Source organism: Calliphora vicina, chromosome 1, assembly GCF_958450345.1.
Source record: "Calliphora vicina chromosome 1, idCalVici1.1, whole genome shotgun sequence".
NCBI classification, from domain to species: domain Eukaryota; kingdom Metazoa; phylum Arthropoda; class Insecta; order Diptera; family Calliphoridae; genus Calliphora; species Calliphora vicina.
The window spans coordinates 18,668,858-18,684,780 of NC_088780.1; the positions used below are offsets into that span (position 1 = coordinate 18,668,858).

At 35.7% G+C, this 15,923-nt stretch overlaps 2 protein-coding genes across 2 annotated transcripts; one reads left to right on the forward strand and one right to left on the reverse strand.

Moving 5' to 3' along the window:
* Window positions 1-386: 386 nt before the first annotated feature.
* Asator (asator) lies at window positions 387-6,105 on the forward strand. The gene has a single exon (XM_065515643.1). The coding sequence runs from the start codon at window positions 1,022-1,024 to the stop codon at window positions 5,339-5,341; it is 4,320 nt and encodes a 1,439-aa protein (XP_065371715.1). The 5' UTR covers window positions 387-1,021; the 3' UTR covers window positions 5,342-6,105.
* Window positions 6,106-13,992: 7,887 nt separating this feature from the next.
* LOC135948725 (ELMO domain-containing protein 2) lies at window positions 13,993-15,622 on the reverse strand. The gene is made up of 2 exons (XM_065498139.1): window positions 14,783-15,622; window positions 13,993-14,723 (listed from the first exon to the last, which is right to left on the reverse strand). The coding sequence occupies exons 1-2, from the start codon at window positions 15,296-15,298 to the stop codon at window positions 14,292-14,294; spliced, it is 948 nt and encodes a 315-aa protein (XP_065354211.1). The 5' UTR covers window positions 15,299-15,622; the 3' UTR covers window positions 13,993-14,291.
* Window positions 15,623-15,923: the final 301 nt, after the last annotated feature.

Below are 15,923 nucleotides of genomic sequence, written 5' to 3' on the forward strand. Positions count from 1 at the left end.
ACAAATTATCACATAACCGAAATAAAACCGAAACCGATCGGATTTAAATTTTTTGAAATCGAAACAGCGGTTTGGAAATTCTTCGGTTTTTTGGAAACTCTAATAAAAACCACAAAAACTTATAAACTGTTATTTTGAGTGATTTATTTTATTATTACAAAATAGATATAAAAATCACAATTTGAGAATTTTGTTTAAATGAACAAGTAACTCGGTCTCTGCTTCGAATTTGGTGCTTTTTTTTCTTATTTCCATTTCCTTTCTTTTATTCTCAATGTACCGTTACTGTTGATTTTATTCTTCTTTTCTTTATTTTTTTTTCTCTATGTACTGTTTTACTCCACATCATATCGATTTCGATGTGGCAACCCTCGGCAAAGGTCATTTTCTGACAGCGAGTATTTAGTTTCTTCTGGTTATTACTTATTTTTAGACACTAATAAATATTGATTTTTTGGGCTTGTCTAATGTGCTGAATAATTTTTATAAATTAAATAAAATAAGTCGTTACAAGGCGAATTTACTACTATGATGATATCGCCTTGGTGGTTGTTATTAAAAAATTAAGTTTTCTGAAAATATTTCGTGAAAATATTACATAAATAATTTATATATATATCTATACATGAGTATATGATGAGAGTGCTAATGACTCGACAGCAGCAGCAGCAGAAAAGAGAGACCCTCCCACACATTATGCTGAAGAATGAATATTGCCACAACAAGCTGGTAGTGAAAATAAATCAAATGCATTTAAGAGATCTGCAAGTTTACCGCAATAAACAACAGACCGATATTGTGCCACTTTTAGAGGGCCGAAGAACCACAGTTGCAGGCAACAACTAAATCGAAAAAATTATTGATTTTTAACACACAACAAACATCCTTATTAGAGATTGATACGATAAAAAGCTTTGAAAAATTAATAAAAACGGTCAGTCAATCAAACAATATATAAATATATAGAAAGTAACGTATAGAGAGTTGATAATTGTGTGTGAATTTGTGTTTAGTGGTTGAAATGACTTCGGAAGATCTATTACAGCCGGGACATGTTGTCAAGGAGAGATGGAAGGTGGTGCGTAAGATAGGTGGTGGTGGTTTTGGTGAGATCTATGAAGGCCAAGATCTTATAACACGCGAACAAGTGGCTTTAAAAGTGGAATCGGCTCGTCAGCCCAAGCAGGTTTTGAAAATGGAGGTGGCCGTACTTAAGAAATTACAAGGTAAAGAACATGTGTGTCGTTTTATAGGCTGTGGTCGCAATGATCGTTTCAATTATGTGGTAATGCAGTTGCAAGGTAAAAACCTGGCCGAGTTAAGACGTGCCCAGCCTAGGGGAGCATTTTCTTTGAGCACTACTTTAAGACTGGGTCTGCAGATACTAAAAGCAATAGAGTCTATACATTCTGTGGGATTTTTGCATCGTGATATTAAGCCTAGCAACTTCTCCATTGGCCGTTTGCCCTACAATTGCAGGCGTGTCTATATGCTGGACTTTGGTTTGGCCCGCCAATATACAACGGGCACCGGTGAGGTACGGTGTCCACGTGTGGCGGCTGGTTTTCGCGGTACGGTGCGTTATGCCTCAATTAATGCCCACAGAAATCGTGAAATGGGCAGACATGATGATCTGTGGTCTTTGTTTTATATGCTGGTGGAATTTGTTAATGGCCAATTGCCTTGGCGAAAAATCAAAGACAAGGAACAGGTGGGCCTCACCAAGGAGAAATACGATCATCGTATCTTACTGAAACATTTGCCTTCCGATTTAAAACAATTTTTGGAACACATACAGTCCTTAACCTATGCCGATCGCCCCGATTATGCCATGTTAATTGGTTTATTTGAGCGCTGTATGAAACGGCGTGGTGTCAAAGAGTCCGATCCCTATGACTGGGAAAAGGTGGATGCCACGGGCAATACAGCCACAGCCACCAACATCACTTGCAGTCAATCCAATCAGATTAACCATGCCCAGGTGAAGAATGAATATGTTCATGGCAACATAACACAAATGACCGTGGTGGCGTCCAATGCCAGTGGCACGGAATATTTGCGTAAACGTAATGATGTTGATACAGCCACTGTGGCCAGTGCCGAACTCTTACAACATGCCAAGGATAAGGTGGGCCATAAAAATTGCAACAACAACTCACCGCAATTGGAGAATAATTTCCAAAATCTTAATAGTAATAATCAGAATAACTCCAATAAGACGGCAGCTATAACCACGGGTGTGCGTAATATCAATATGAATGAACCGCCGCCGCAGCAAACACCCAGTCAAATGATGATAATACATGGCCAAAGTGAAAAGGGCATGATGACCCAACATGCTGGCGTTACACCGGTCTTACTGAAAAGCAACGTCATGGCCACCAGCTACAGGACAGAGCCCAATAAACCAACACATAATATATTTCAAAACAAACATGCAGTGCCGCAACAAACAGTTTTAAACGCAAAAAAGACAGTAACTTCTCCCCTAAACCAGAACAACTCGGCTCCTGTACATCACATTAGCAGTCAAAATGTTATAGATGCCATGTTGAAGGCTGAGGAGGGCACAACATCTACTTCACTCAATGGTGGTGGCCGTTTGCGAAAAGTTAATATTGTAGCCGCCAGTGCTATGGCAGCTGATGATATGAAATCGGCCAACATTAGCTTTGGTGAGGAGCAGCAAAACAATGAGCATGCTGGGGCGGGCAATTCCTTGAATTTAGAGGCTACACATTTAAAAAAAACTACACAAATTCCTAGTGGTGGCATCGGTCGGGAGGGTCAATGTGTTGTAAAATCGTCTTCAACCATTTTGAATAAACGCTGCTGTTCGTCCAATAGCAATGTGGCAGCAGCGGCGGCGGCGGGCGATGAGAGCAAAAGTGTATTCTCCAGTCGCTTGCAAAAAACCACTAACCTATTGAATCAACAACAGGAAGGAGGCGGCGGCGGCAATGAATCGAATTGTGCTTTTGAATCGGAATACGAGCCCACGGCATTTTCGCTAGAGGTGGCCAATCGCAATTCGCAGCCTTCGTCGGTAAGTAAAAACCATTGTGCTATGGAAATCAACAATTCGGTGGCTACTACAGCTCCGGCTACAGTTCCTGCTCCACCACCTGCCCGTCGTTCCAAAACCTCCACCAATCTGAGGCCCTCCTCAGTGGCCGGTTCAACACAACGTCTCAACAGTAGTGTGTGTGCTGCAGGCACCATCAGCAACACAACAAGAGGCAGTGGCGGCGGCGGTGATCATTCCGTTACCCAGTTTGCGCTCATAGATGATGAGAATGTGTCTGCCCTGCAGCAGGTCACCAAGGGGGGAGGGGCCGTTACTTTGGACAGCCAGTGGAAAAGTCATTTCGATGATTCCGAAGACACCACCGATAACGAGTGGAAACAGGAAGCCCAGAATCCGGTACAAAAAGCCAAATTAAGTTTCATCTCTTTGTCGCATCCAAATTTATCCGAAGCATCCTTAATACAACATCTAAATGAACAGCAACAGTATTGTTTGGATAACTCGACACGACTACCAACTCAAAACCAAAGCGAAGCTGTAGCTGTAGCTGCTGTTATTAAAAAAACCGGCACAGATGAAACTAAACACGCTAACGAGCAGGCTACACAAATTAAATCTTCCTGCTCGGCTGTTAAACTTAAGGCAGCTGTTAAATCTCCTAGTCCTCCTAATATAGCTCCATGTTATAACCCCAAGAAGTACAATTTAAATATAGCCGGCATAGAAAACTATGCCCAAGTGCAGGCCTCCATACCACAATGTTGGTCCGAACCGGCCATAGGTAATGCCTTGCGCCGAGACCTAGAGCCGCCCATTGTGCAGCAGGCAGCCTTCGACAACATTGTTTATCGTATGGATATAACACGCAATGTTTGTGTGCGGCAAGTGCAGGCAGAGGCCGCTGCCTTGCCGCCTAACGAAACCCAATTATTGAATAATTCCTCTGGTAGACAAACTAATGGAGTGGATAATGCTCTGGCCGGGGCTAACAATGATCTCACTAGTTTGGCCAATAGGGCCATTACTAAGCGACGCAATAGTTTACCTAATGTAGCAATGCCCAATCTTTTAAGTGTGTTGGGCGGTGGTGGCGACCAGAAACCTATGGATAATACTCAAAAATGCCAGAATAAAACAACGGCATTACCTTCTAGCTACAACCTAATACAATATGCAGTCAATTCAAACAAAGATGTTCAAGAACAACAACCTCTACAGAAATCCAATTTGGAGGTGGACTTTGGGCCACAACAAGACGAGAGTTGCATTAGCGGACGTTTGGAAATACGTGTGATTCCCAAAGAATCAACTTTGCCAAATGAATTGATCTACTATGGTTCGACTACCATCCAAAGATCACCCAGTCAACAGGTTATACTGGTAAATGCCATACGAAATGATGATGATGCTGATGGAGAAATTAAACCAAAAGATATTAAAACGGTAACTTGTGAAGATACACACGAAATAGCCAATGAGGAGGGTAAAACCTCTAGGGATTTTGTAGATGAGGAAGAAAGAAATGAGCTAAAGAACAACACACATAATCCCAATGATTTAAATACGGCAGGAGGACTGGTAGGTCCCACTGCTATAAGCAAAATACCCATATTGCAATCGAATCTCCGTCAAGCTAAATGCGCTTCGTGGGCCGGTGGTGAGTTGACCTCGCAGCCACAAGTCAACCAAACACATCTTAGCCGCAACAGTAGCCAGGGTAGACAAACGTTTAATGCAGCTGCTCCAGCTGATGCAAATCAGTTTAATGAAGCCTTGCCATCTTCCACTACCGCCGGCAACACCAAACCAAATGTTAACGAAAAGTCTGACAGTGTAAGGCGACGCCGTGACTCAACGGATAAATATATAACAGATCCTTCGCAATTACAATTACGCTTTGCTCGTCCATGTTCCCGCAACAGCAGTCGGACACGAGGAGTGCCTACCGCTTTGTTGGGGCAATTCGATGATAACTCCACAGATACATCCGATGATCAGCAGCAAACTGGTGGTGGTAGTGGTAGCAGTCGTAGAAAGTCCTCTATGAGATCGAGTGCAAAGTCGTTGGGGTCAAGTGGTGGCGGTGTTGGTGTTGGTACTGAACAAATTGAATCCCCCAATGGTTGTACCGAAAACGAGATGCTACTTTATAATTTGCTTAAAGATTTTGGGAAAATCGAAAATTCGACAGCAACGGCTACAGCTACCGCAGCAACAACAACCGCAATACCTAATGATATTACGCCACCACCTGGTGCACCCAAAATAGAAAATACAGCACGTTTAAGACGTTATAGACATAATGTAGATTAATTTATGTATTTTCGAATAAAATTATTTAATATATACAACATATATATGTACTGTGTGAATCAAAATAAAGTATACAGTTAGTAGCCCTAGAGAATTGCATAGAGCGGAAGCGAGAGCTTGCTGTCCGAAACCTAAATGGTAAAAATAAATTAGTAAAAATAAAACAAACACTCACTCACACTCATATGAGTAATTTGTTTTTGAGTAAATTTTTTTTTATTTATTTTTAGCTTGAGTTTTTTGTTTTTTTGTCTTCTAGTTTCCGCTCTATGTATAGTTCTCTATGATTAATATTATGTTAGTAAAAAACATTAATTAATTAAATTATATTTAAAAAAAAAACAAATGACAGTACGAAAAATCGAATATTGCAAAATTCAATAAACAAAAAATATATAAGCAGAGTTTAAAATCAATAGAAACAGTAAGCAAAAAAATTAAATTAAAAAAAATCAAGAAAAAACCAAAAACGAAACACATTTAAAACAAATAAAAAAAATACTTAATTCACTTCTTTCTAAAAAAAAACAAAAAACATTGCAAATTAAAATAAACGCATCAAAAACAAAGTAAATAAACAGTTAAATAAATTCAATAAATATTTAAATGCATTTTTTATACTTTGTTTGTTTGTTGTTTTCCTTCTAGTCATAGTCTGCAAGATTTTTTTTTTTAAGTAAATATCCGTTGTGATTCTGTTTCTTACTACTTACTTACTTACTTCTATTAAATAAAGCTTAAATTAAAGACTTCTGTGGAAGAAATGGTTATTTTTAATTAATTTTCTATCAGGGTGGGAATTGAGTTCTTATAGGGGTTAACTTCACCTTTTTTAATTTGCTAAACAGAGAATTTATCACTCCCTTCTGGTAATATAATAAATATTATCTTTTACCACATAAATATGTAAATTTCTAAGATAAATTCAAATTGACTATGTTTTCTATTCAAATATACATTTATAGAATGTGGCTATGCCTACTACTTGGCATTGGCAAAACCATGGAAGCTTTTACATTTCTTTAAGGAAGAATGTCGCAACCATAGAGCAACAACTAGAGTGGAAACTAGAAAAAAACTCAAACAAAAATTTTACTCAAAATAATCACACATACGAGTGTTGTTTTTGTTTTCACATAGATTTTTTTTTACCAATACATTCTCACCACTTAGGGTTTTGACAACAGAGTTAGGTCTTTGACAGGAGAGTTTCCGCTCTATGTATATTTCTCTTTGGCGCAACAAAAACAAAAAAAGAGAGTTATATCTTATATACCCTTCACTAGATTATACTTAAAAAAAATTTAAATATTTTTAGGTGAAAATTAAAAAAAAAATTTCCAAATTTTATTTTTTAAAAAAAAGTTGGGAAATTTTTTTTTAAATTTATTAGTGAAAAAATTGTAGAACAAAAAAAATTTTTTTGTTGAAAAAAAAAAAAAAAATTCGGGTTATATTTTTCTCGATGTTGACCCATTGTACTTCCGACTTTCTTTGGCCTTATATACGCCGTTACAAAGGTCTTTGAAATTTCTATTATTCGATATCCATATTTGCCCAATTCACAATTGGTGTCGTAGCTTCAACAATTTTACAATATTTAATCTGGGGATTCTGCAATATCAAGTCCAAGAAATTGTGCTACTTCAGGTGGATGGGTCCATAAATCTACTGGACGTAGTGAAGTAGGGCTGGCTGGACAGTTGAAAATGTGGAGGGTATCATGAGTACCCTGACCACATGCTGGGCATAAGTTGAGGACGTCACGGTCTATGCGGGACCAGAAGGAATTAAACCTGTTGCTCCATCCTGAGCACAGTTGTGCCAGAACGACTCTTGTTTTCAGCGGAATTGATGGCGTCTCTATGAATGTCGTTCAAAGCTGTCATATACGAGCTACGATCCAATGGATCCTGCACATACCTCTGTAAGGTCCTGTCTGACATGCCTCGGGGGAGACTCCAACTGTGTGATGTTGAAGTTTGGATGACTCCCCTCCGGTGACATCCCAGAAGAAACCGGTAGAACCTTAGTTTCCTCATGAAGGTGGTGTTCGGAGGTAATTTGGAGGCAGCCTGTAACGGTCCTTAAAGCTGCATTTTGACAGCTTTGAATATTTCTCCACTGAGTATCACTTAACGAAGGCGACCACACTGGAGCATCATAGTTAACGACTGACCGGCCAATTGTCTTGTAGGTTGCTAGCAAGGTTTCTTTGTCCATACCCCAAGTGCTGCCGGCTAGTGCCTTTTGGACCTTGTTCCTATTTCGCAGTTTGTCCTGAGGATGTAAAAAGGCTATCAAAAGTGACACCCAAGATTTTCGGGTGGTTCACTGTCGGAATTTGTACGCCGTCGACTATGATGCCTAAGTGATAGCTGCAGGTTACGTGTAGTGAAGAAATTGTGAATTTCGTTGAGATAACCATTTACCAAACCGCAAAGCTCATCAACGTTGTGACCTGTCGCAAAGATGGTGCAGTCGTCCGCATAGGTGATAACATCCACACCCTGTGGGGGCACTGGGAGTTTAGAGAGGTAGAAGTTAAACAGGAGTGGCGACAGGACCCCGACCTGAGTCCATATTGTATATATTAATGACTTAGTAATCCAGATATAGATAAAAAAATATATCAAAAATCGAGATTATATCTCATCGATTTTCTCGATTTTAAATACCAACCGAACCGGGTTTATAGCGGATATATTGATGTATAAATCATATATAAGTTATTTGGGGGCTACGGTAAGTTCAACATTTATGGATATATCGACTAAGCTATCTGCAACGATCCTTAATATAGAAAGACCCTAACTCGTGTGGTCCGCTCATATATCATATTTAGCCAACAATTCTCGACTTAAACAAATAAGAGAGCTACATTCGCCAGTGTCGAATGTTATATACCCTTCACCAAATTATACTTCAAAATAAAAATTTTAAATTTAAGTAAACAAAATTTATTTTTTTAAATTTAAAATTTTTTTTTCAATTTTTTTTTAATATTTAGCGAAAAAAAAACTTGGTGAAAAAATTCGGGTTAAAAAAATTGTTTTCCGATTTTGACCCATTGTAGGTCCAACTCACCATGGTCTTATAAACGTTGTTGCAAAGTTCTGTGAAATATCTATCATTAGATATCCATATTATCTATATTAATGACCAGGGAAACCAAAATATGCAAATGCATGTTTTTTCTGGTGAGTCTAATGAGCACATGGATAAGATATTTACACGTTTCAGAACAATTTAAGAATTTTGGCATCGATTTGTTAGTGCATATTTTTGCATATTTTACCCCTAAATGCATATTTTTGCATATATTTGTTTTAAGAGCATATTTATGTCATATTTTTGCGTTTTTAGAGCATATTTTACTGTTTAATAACATATTTTGACTTTATCAAAAACAAATTTTGTCTTACTTATTTTTCGCTGTTGTGTTACCGGTTTTTACTTCCTTTGTTTAAAATTCAAAATTGAAAAATAGATGCCTTTTTTTTTAATATAAAATAAGCACTATTTTAATAATAGCGCTATCTAAATATAAAATTTTAGTTCTAATTCAAACTTAACCGTTCAAAGTGTTAAAAACATATTGTCTTTAAATTTGCTCCTATAATATCAGTTGATTTCGAAAGAATATTTTCTATGTATAAAAATGTTTTCAGATCCAATAGACAACGATTTTTATTTGAAAATTTAAGTCAATATTTTGTAATTTATTGCAATAATAACCTTAATTGAAGAAGTGACTTTATATTTATATAAAATATCATCAAAAAATACCTCTCGAGGCCTTTTCATAGCTTAAGTTCCTATTGTTTTTATGTTATACTTGTTTTAGTTCATGTTATTTTGTTTATTTTATATTACTTTACCTTTTTAGAAATGAATTGTATTAATTTTTTTAGATAAAAGTATATTTTTGGGTTAAAAATTATGTAAAAGTTTGTTTTTTAAGAGCATATTTTTTAAATTTTAAGAGCATATTTTAAAGTTTTTACTGCATATTTAAAGCGCTTAAAACGCTTTTTTTAGAGCATATTTCCGGTTTCCCTGTTAATGACTTATGTGCTGTTTTTCTATAGCGAACGAGTACTTTGAGTGGAAATTTAACATGAGTTTTGTTATTGTAACAAAAACAAAATACATGTAAACGTCCACTCAAAACCCCCATTCGCTATAGAAAAACAGCACATTAGTAATCAAAAATAGGTCAAATACCGATTTTCTCGATTTTAAATAGCAAACGAGACGGAAAAATTCCGGAGATATTGATGTATGAATCGTGTATGTAAGTTATTTGGGGGCTTCGGAAAGTTGATTTCAACAGACAGACAGACAGACGGACATGGCTTAATCGACTCCGCTATCTATAAGCATCCAGAATATATGTATATACTTTATAGGGTCGGAAAATTATATTGTGGAAATTATAAACGGAATGACAAACTCATATATACTCTTCTCACGAAGGTGAAGGGTATTAAAAGGTAAGGTAACGATATATACTTTGTGGGGACGCAAAAAAAATGTGGAAATTACAAACGAAATGACAAACCTTGCCACTCATGGTGAAGGGTATAAAAACTCAAGTAATATAAAGAGAAATAAAATGAAAAAAAGGACAGGGATTCTCAGAGTCCTGTTACCTAAAATAGCCAGCATATTGCCCTGATAAAGCCTAACAGATTAGCTAGATCATATTTAGCTATAACCCCCAGTCATTTTTGCCTGAGATCCTGTAATCTAGGACAGTTACACAAAATATGTCACACTGGTTTCTCAATATCCTCGCTCATCCTACTTCTGTGTCTTGTGCGCCTATATCCCATTTACCAATGTAGGCTCCAATTGAGCAGTGCCCGGTTATCACTCCTACTAAAGACCTAAGACTTTTCCTATCCAACCCAATTAGTATTCTTTGGCCAAATAGCCCTCGACACCCGGCAATCCGTCCTAATATACCAGGATTGGTTCGTAGATCCCCAGAATATTTCAAAGATCAACTTATAGTTATGGCATATATGAGGTTTAACCTCCCAGTCCCTATTAATATAGTCCAGAGCCGAATCCTATCTGGCCAGTTCATCTGATATCCCATTTCCCTGTATGTTACAGTGCCCTGTTAAACGATACAATCTGATAGTTCCAATAACACATGCATTTCAAAGCCCTCAGTGCTGCCTGACTACATAAATTGTCATTACATTGCCATTTCCAGATCGCTAGGAAGAGGCTGCATTCGTCTGGGAGTCTGTATGACTCTGGCTCCAGTGCCAGCCAGATTTCATTCCAGCTGTCCCGATCCATACCACTCGTCCCTACATGGGAACACATTTAAGGGTGAAATACCGAAGTCTAAAGTTGTCACCCTGTTCCGAAGTTTCAGAAGGTATACTAGACTGATCAATTACACCGAACTACCACATACAAGAAAGGTAGGTTTAGATGAAAAATTAGCTTATAACTCAGATGTTTGTGTTTAGATTTTCTGGATTTTAAATTTCAACCGAAACAGGACTATAATCTTCACTTCTTGCGAACACGTTACTTAATTTTCAAGCGTATTATAAATTTTCTGATGTAAATTATCATTGTCAATACCTATGCAGTGAGCTCTGAATTGTAAATTAATTTATTTACCTGTGATGTTGCTGTTATCAATCCTGGTCGGAATCTTTTTCTGCTGCCCTTAGTCAAATATATGACTGAGGTTTTTTAGAGATAAAAGGAAAGTTTATTTATTGAGTCACAATTTGTCCTGAAATCGATTATCTTTCGATTTAGATGTTGAATAGCTAGGTTAACACATAACTTCCTTATGTCGAACCACATTATTCATTTTAATCATGTCATTTCCATGTTTCTGTAAACTTTAGGATATAAAGTTTTGAATTCGTTTAGTATAAATCTCATAGTCCCCTTCCGTGTTTCAAATTTCATTAGCAATCATCCCTTGGGGACATTATTCTTATTTTTCCATATTTTTGACGGTTTTTTCACACCAAATACTGCAAATGAGCTATAAAATGTTTTTCCAGAAATTTGAAGTCTCATTTTTGTTTTAAATTTAAGAATTTCCATTGTTTCTTTCAAGTTATACTTCAAACAGTAGGATTTGTGTTGCCTTGTCTGATTACGTTTGTAATTATGGTCGCCTAGCTTCTGGTAAATTATCCTTAGGATGGTAGTTGGTATATTTATGTAATATATTTTAAGATGAAGAGGTTTCCCAATTTTCCACAACGATTTTAGTTTTTTATTTAAAACTAATATAGTCGACCAATTCCACTCGCGATCATGCTGTTATAGAACAACGACTATGGAAACCTGAATTATTTATTGTATTCTTTTTAATTATTTTATATTATTTGCGAAATGCATTCAAATTTTTATCGACAAAATTTTTGCCGCCAACTGACATTCTTCTTTATTCTCCTAATAGAGATGTCATATTTACTTACTTTCGAGTAATGGATTATTTTCTTACTACTTGAGGTAATCGGTACCAAATAAATATTTGGTAGAATTTTTTAAACTAAACTGATCCGGAAGTTATTTGAGCAACTCTTTTAAGATACTTTTATAAGTTTTAACATTAATAATCTGCATTTAATAAGATCACGATATTCTTATAAGAAAAAATAATTCCCTTCATCTGTAGCAACCGATAAGAAGTTCAGGATGACTGTATTAGAATTTTAATTGCTCAATAACTGATTGTGCCACGACTTGGGTTCTATAGTTGAAACAAAAAGTCGAGTTTTCAACTTTAAATTTTTTTAAGAGTCGACTATTTTTAACTCTTTCTTTTTTACTCAGTTTATAAAATTTAAAAATAAAAACATTTTAATTTTCGGCTTTTTTTACTTCGCCTGGGTAACGATCTTGAAGCGATGCGAGGGCTTATATACACTCTGTGGTCTAGACCTCCTTTGTGATTGAGCATGTTCTCCTGGCACTTTCGCAAAGGAGGTCGCGACTTCAAAGGAGCGTATTAACTAAAGGTTACTCATCTTGTCAAGATATTGGGGCGATAGTGTGTCCCATAGCTGTCGCGTCAAATATTATGACATATATCATCTCGTGATATTCACACTTGAGTTCGCCACTTGTATAGTAGAGGCTTTACCTGGGGTACCACGAAAAATATAGACTATACCTGATAATTTTTTAACTAGACAACCATTTTGAAGTTTATCATGATAAAAATTTATCAGGTATAACCAGGGGGTTATAAAAGAGTTGTTAAAACACATGGTTTAACAACCGTGTTAAAACATTGAAAAAATGCTAACATGATGGGTCTATACCTAACACTAACACCATGTTAGTGTTAATGTTAAGCATTTAATGCCAGTTGTAGACCCAGTGTGAACAATTTTGTCATAATGAAGCAATAATACTAATAAATGGAGACTATACCTGATAATTTTTTATCTTGATAACCATTTAGACGTTTATCATGATAAAAAATTATCAGGTATAGACAGGGGCTTACAAAATATTCTGCAATCTCAAAATTTATTTTTTATTTTAAAATCTTGTGGCATAGAAAAATGTAGGCCAGTCATCACAATGTTTACGTTGAATGTCAATAGCTATTGATTTTGATCAAAAATAGGTACGTAACTGTATATTACTCAGATAGGCGTCGTGTTTTCACGACGTCGGTATATTTTTTCCAATACTGTTAGGAATCTTCGGTTATTTTTGGGTTGTTTTGGTCATTTGCCAATTGGGCTTGCACAATAGCAATTGTTGTTATAATCTTACATTGGCCGATGACGTAGCTTGAGGTGGCTGGACACTAACGGAATTCATTTTGAATGATTCACCTAAATTCAACTACTTAATGAACCGGCGTTTGACCTATTTTTTCAAGTATTTGTTTTACTGGTCAACCAAACTTATTTTGCTGTAGGCTGAGAAATTCAAGTTGAAAATAAATTTTGTTCTCGCAGGTATGGAACCTTTATTATTTCTGGTCACTTTGATAATTTTGGTTGCAAGCAAGGACTTTTTCTTATTTATAAAACCTTTCTCAATGCTCATTAAAAAAAATTCACAAAATGTCCAACAGCAACTCCTAATAAAAATTAATTTCTTATACACTCCCAATATGATTGCAAGAAAACACAAAAATCAACAAAAAAAATTCTTGTCCGAGAATCATGGAGTATTTTAAGAAGGGCATTTTGTATGCTTTCAGTGGACTGGCGACTCCAGACCAATTATTAAATATTTTAGATCATAGATTCTGGAGATGAACTCATTTTGAGTAGGTATTTATGTTCAAAGTCGATGTTATTTTTGATAAAAACTTGAATCTTGAAACAATACAATTTATAAAACTTGTTCTTATTAACATGGTTTTGTGAAATACTTTGGACAACTAGCCAATAGAGAAATATAAAAACATAGAGCGGAAACTCACCTCTCAAAGACCTAACTCAGTTTTCAAAGTCATAGAGAAAAAAATCAAACTTCGGATTTTGACAACTAAGTTAGGTCTTTAACAGGAGAGTTTCCGAATGTGAAAAGAATTATTTTCAGTATTTCATTTGTACGATATTTATCTAGTTTTTGCTCTATATATATTTAACTATCTCTATATTATCCTATATTTAAAGAAAGAAACCCCATTTTATTACATTTCTAATTAACACAGAGTGCATTTTTATTCAAAATTTTTCAATAATTATATTTTTAGACATAAAGCTTATTTTATTCTTTTTCTAATTTTATTAAAATATTCAAAATATTACATTAATTCATTTATCTTTTATCAATTTATATTAGCAAAAAAATCTATTATACAAAATATTCACTTTACTAATTACTTTACACAATTGCTTTTAATTCACTCAATTTTCAATTTTTTTTTTATTTTACAATTAAAATTTCAATTTACTTTGTATTATACAAAGTATAACGTATTATACTAAACCTCCTCCACCACCAGATTGGTTTTAAACAATGTGTTATCTCGTTGTAAAGCCTCCATAATTGTGATTTCAAAACTTTGGTAGATTTCACGGAAATCCATAATATCCGCTGGCTCCGATTCCAACCAAAAACGATCGAATTCGAACAATAAGTAACAATAGAATTTGTGGAAATGGACCAGAGAGCAGGGTTTTTTGGTCGATTGGGCCACATTGTAAAAATGGGTTTTGGCATCGCCGTTTTTGAGTAGACGATATGCCATAGCAGTGAGATTTATGCCTACAATGGCAAATGTATAGCCCAATGTGGGATGCATGGAGTGCAATAAAACATGCTGGGCGGCTTCTTTGTATTCACGGGCAAAATACAGGAGATTTTCGAGACCCAACATGCCCATGCCACGGAAATCGGTTTTGGGATCGTCGCCCTATGATTAGATAAGGGCAAATTATTATGTTTTTAAACCATTCTTAAAAAAACACTCACCTGAAATCCGATTTCCTGCCACTGTTTCGAAATCCTACCATCCAAAGGCTGTTCCGGCATAAGATTTTTCCACAGTTCCAGCAACTTTTGCTCGTGATCCAAATTATCCGAATCGTAGGGTTCGGATCTCAAACGCTCTACTTCATGCATTAAATGCTTATAGCTCCATATTTGCAAAACACAAGCTCCAAATAAGGCACTAAAATCTGGATGTATGCGCGATTTAATATGTTTTACTCTCTGCACCACAGCTATGGCTTGCGAAGGAAAACGTCTCAATTCCTCCTCAATACAATGTTCGGCAGCTTCATCTAATTCTCTCAGCATTTGTTTAATTTCCAATTTTTTGGAGAGCAATAAAGATCTCTCCACCTGTTTGGTGCGGCTAGCACCAGCTTGGGCTCCATAGCAGATACGCTGCAGTTCACATAAGCGGGTAAAGGTGTGCAGGAACCATTTGATAAATGGCCTGATATACACAAATATTAGAGGTAAAACTTTGTCTAAAAATAACATTTTGAGATTCTGTTGTGTGCTGTCGTTGTCTTAACGAGTTTATATCATTTAGCTAGCCAAAATAATGGATTTAAGTAGAAAATTGCTATTATTTATGACACCCACCAATGCACAATGTTGTCATAGTTACTCCCATAAGTCACTTGAGGGATTTTAGAATATATATTTCATCACTTAAATTACCATGGACGTTAATTAAAGTCTTATTGATTTTCTTTTAGTAGTTAGTGTTTTTAATTATTAAACTTTTGTTTTTTAATTTCTTGTATAAACTATTTGTTTAAATATTGGCTTGTTTAAATTTATGAAATAATTAGAAAATGTTATTACATCGTTTGATTCGCTTAAAAATTCTACTGTTTTTTCTTGCAAAAACAACCATGACAACAACAAAAAACATTGTTTGTATGGAACAGCTGTCAATTGCAGTTGTTGTTGGTATATTTGCTTATGCTCGAGTTGCCAACTATAAACAAATGTTCTATCAGTGTTTGGTAACGGTACTTGTGTACACTATCAGAAATTAGTTATTATTAAAAGAAATTAGGAAAAATTAAAAGATTAGACATTTATAGCTTAATAATGTTGTTTTTGTTATTTTTAATAAATAAACTACATTATTATA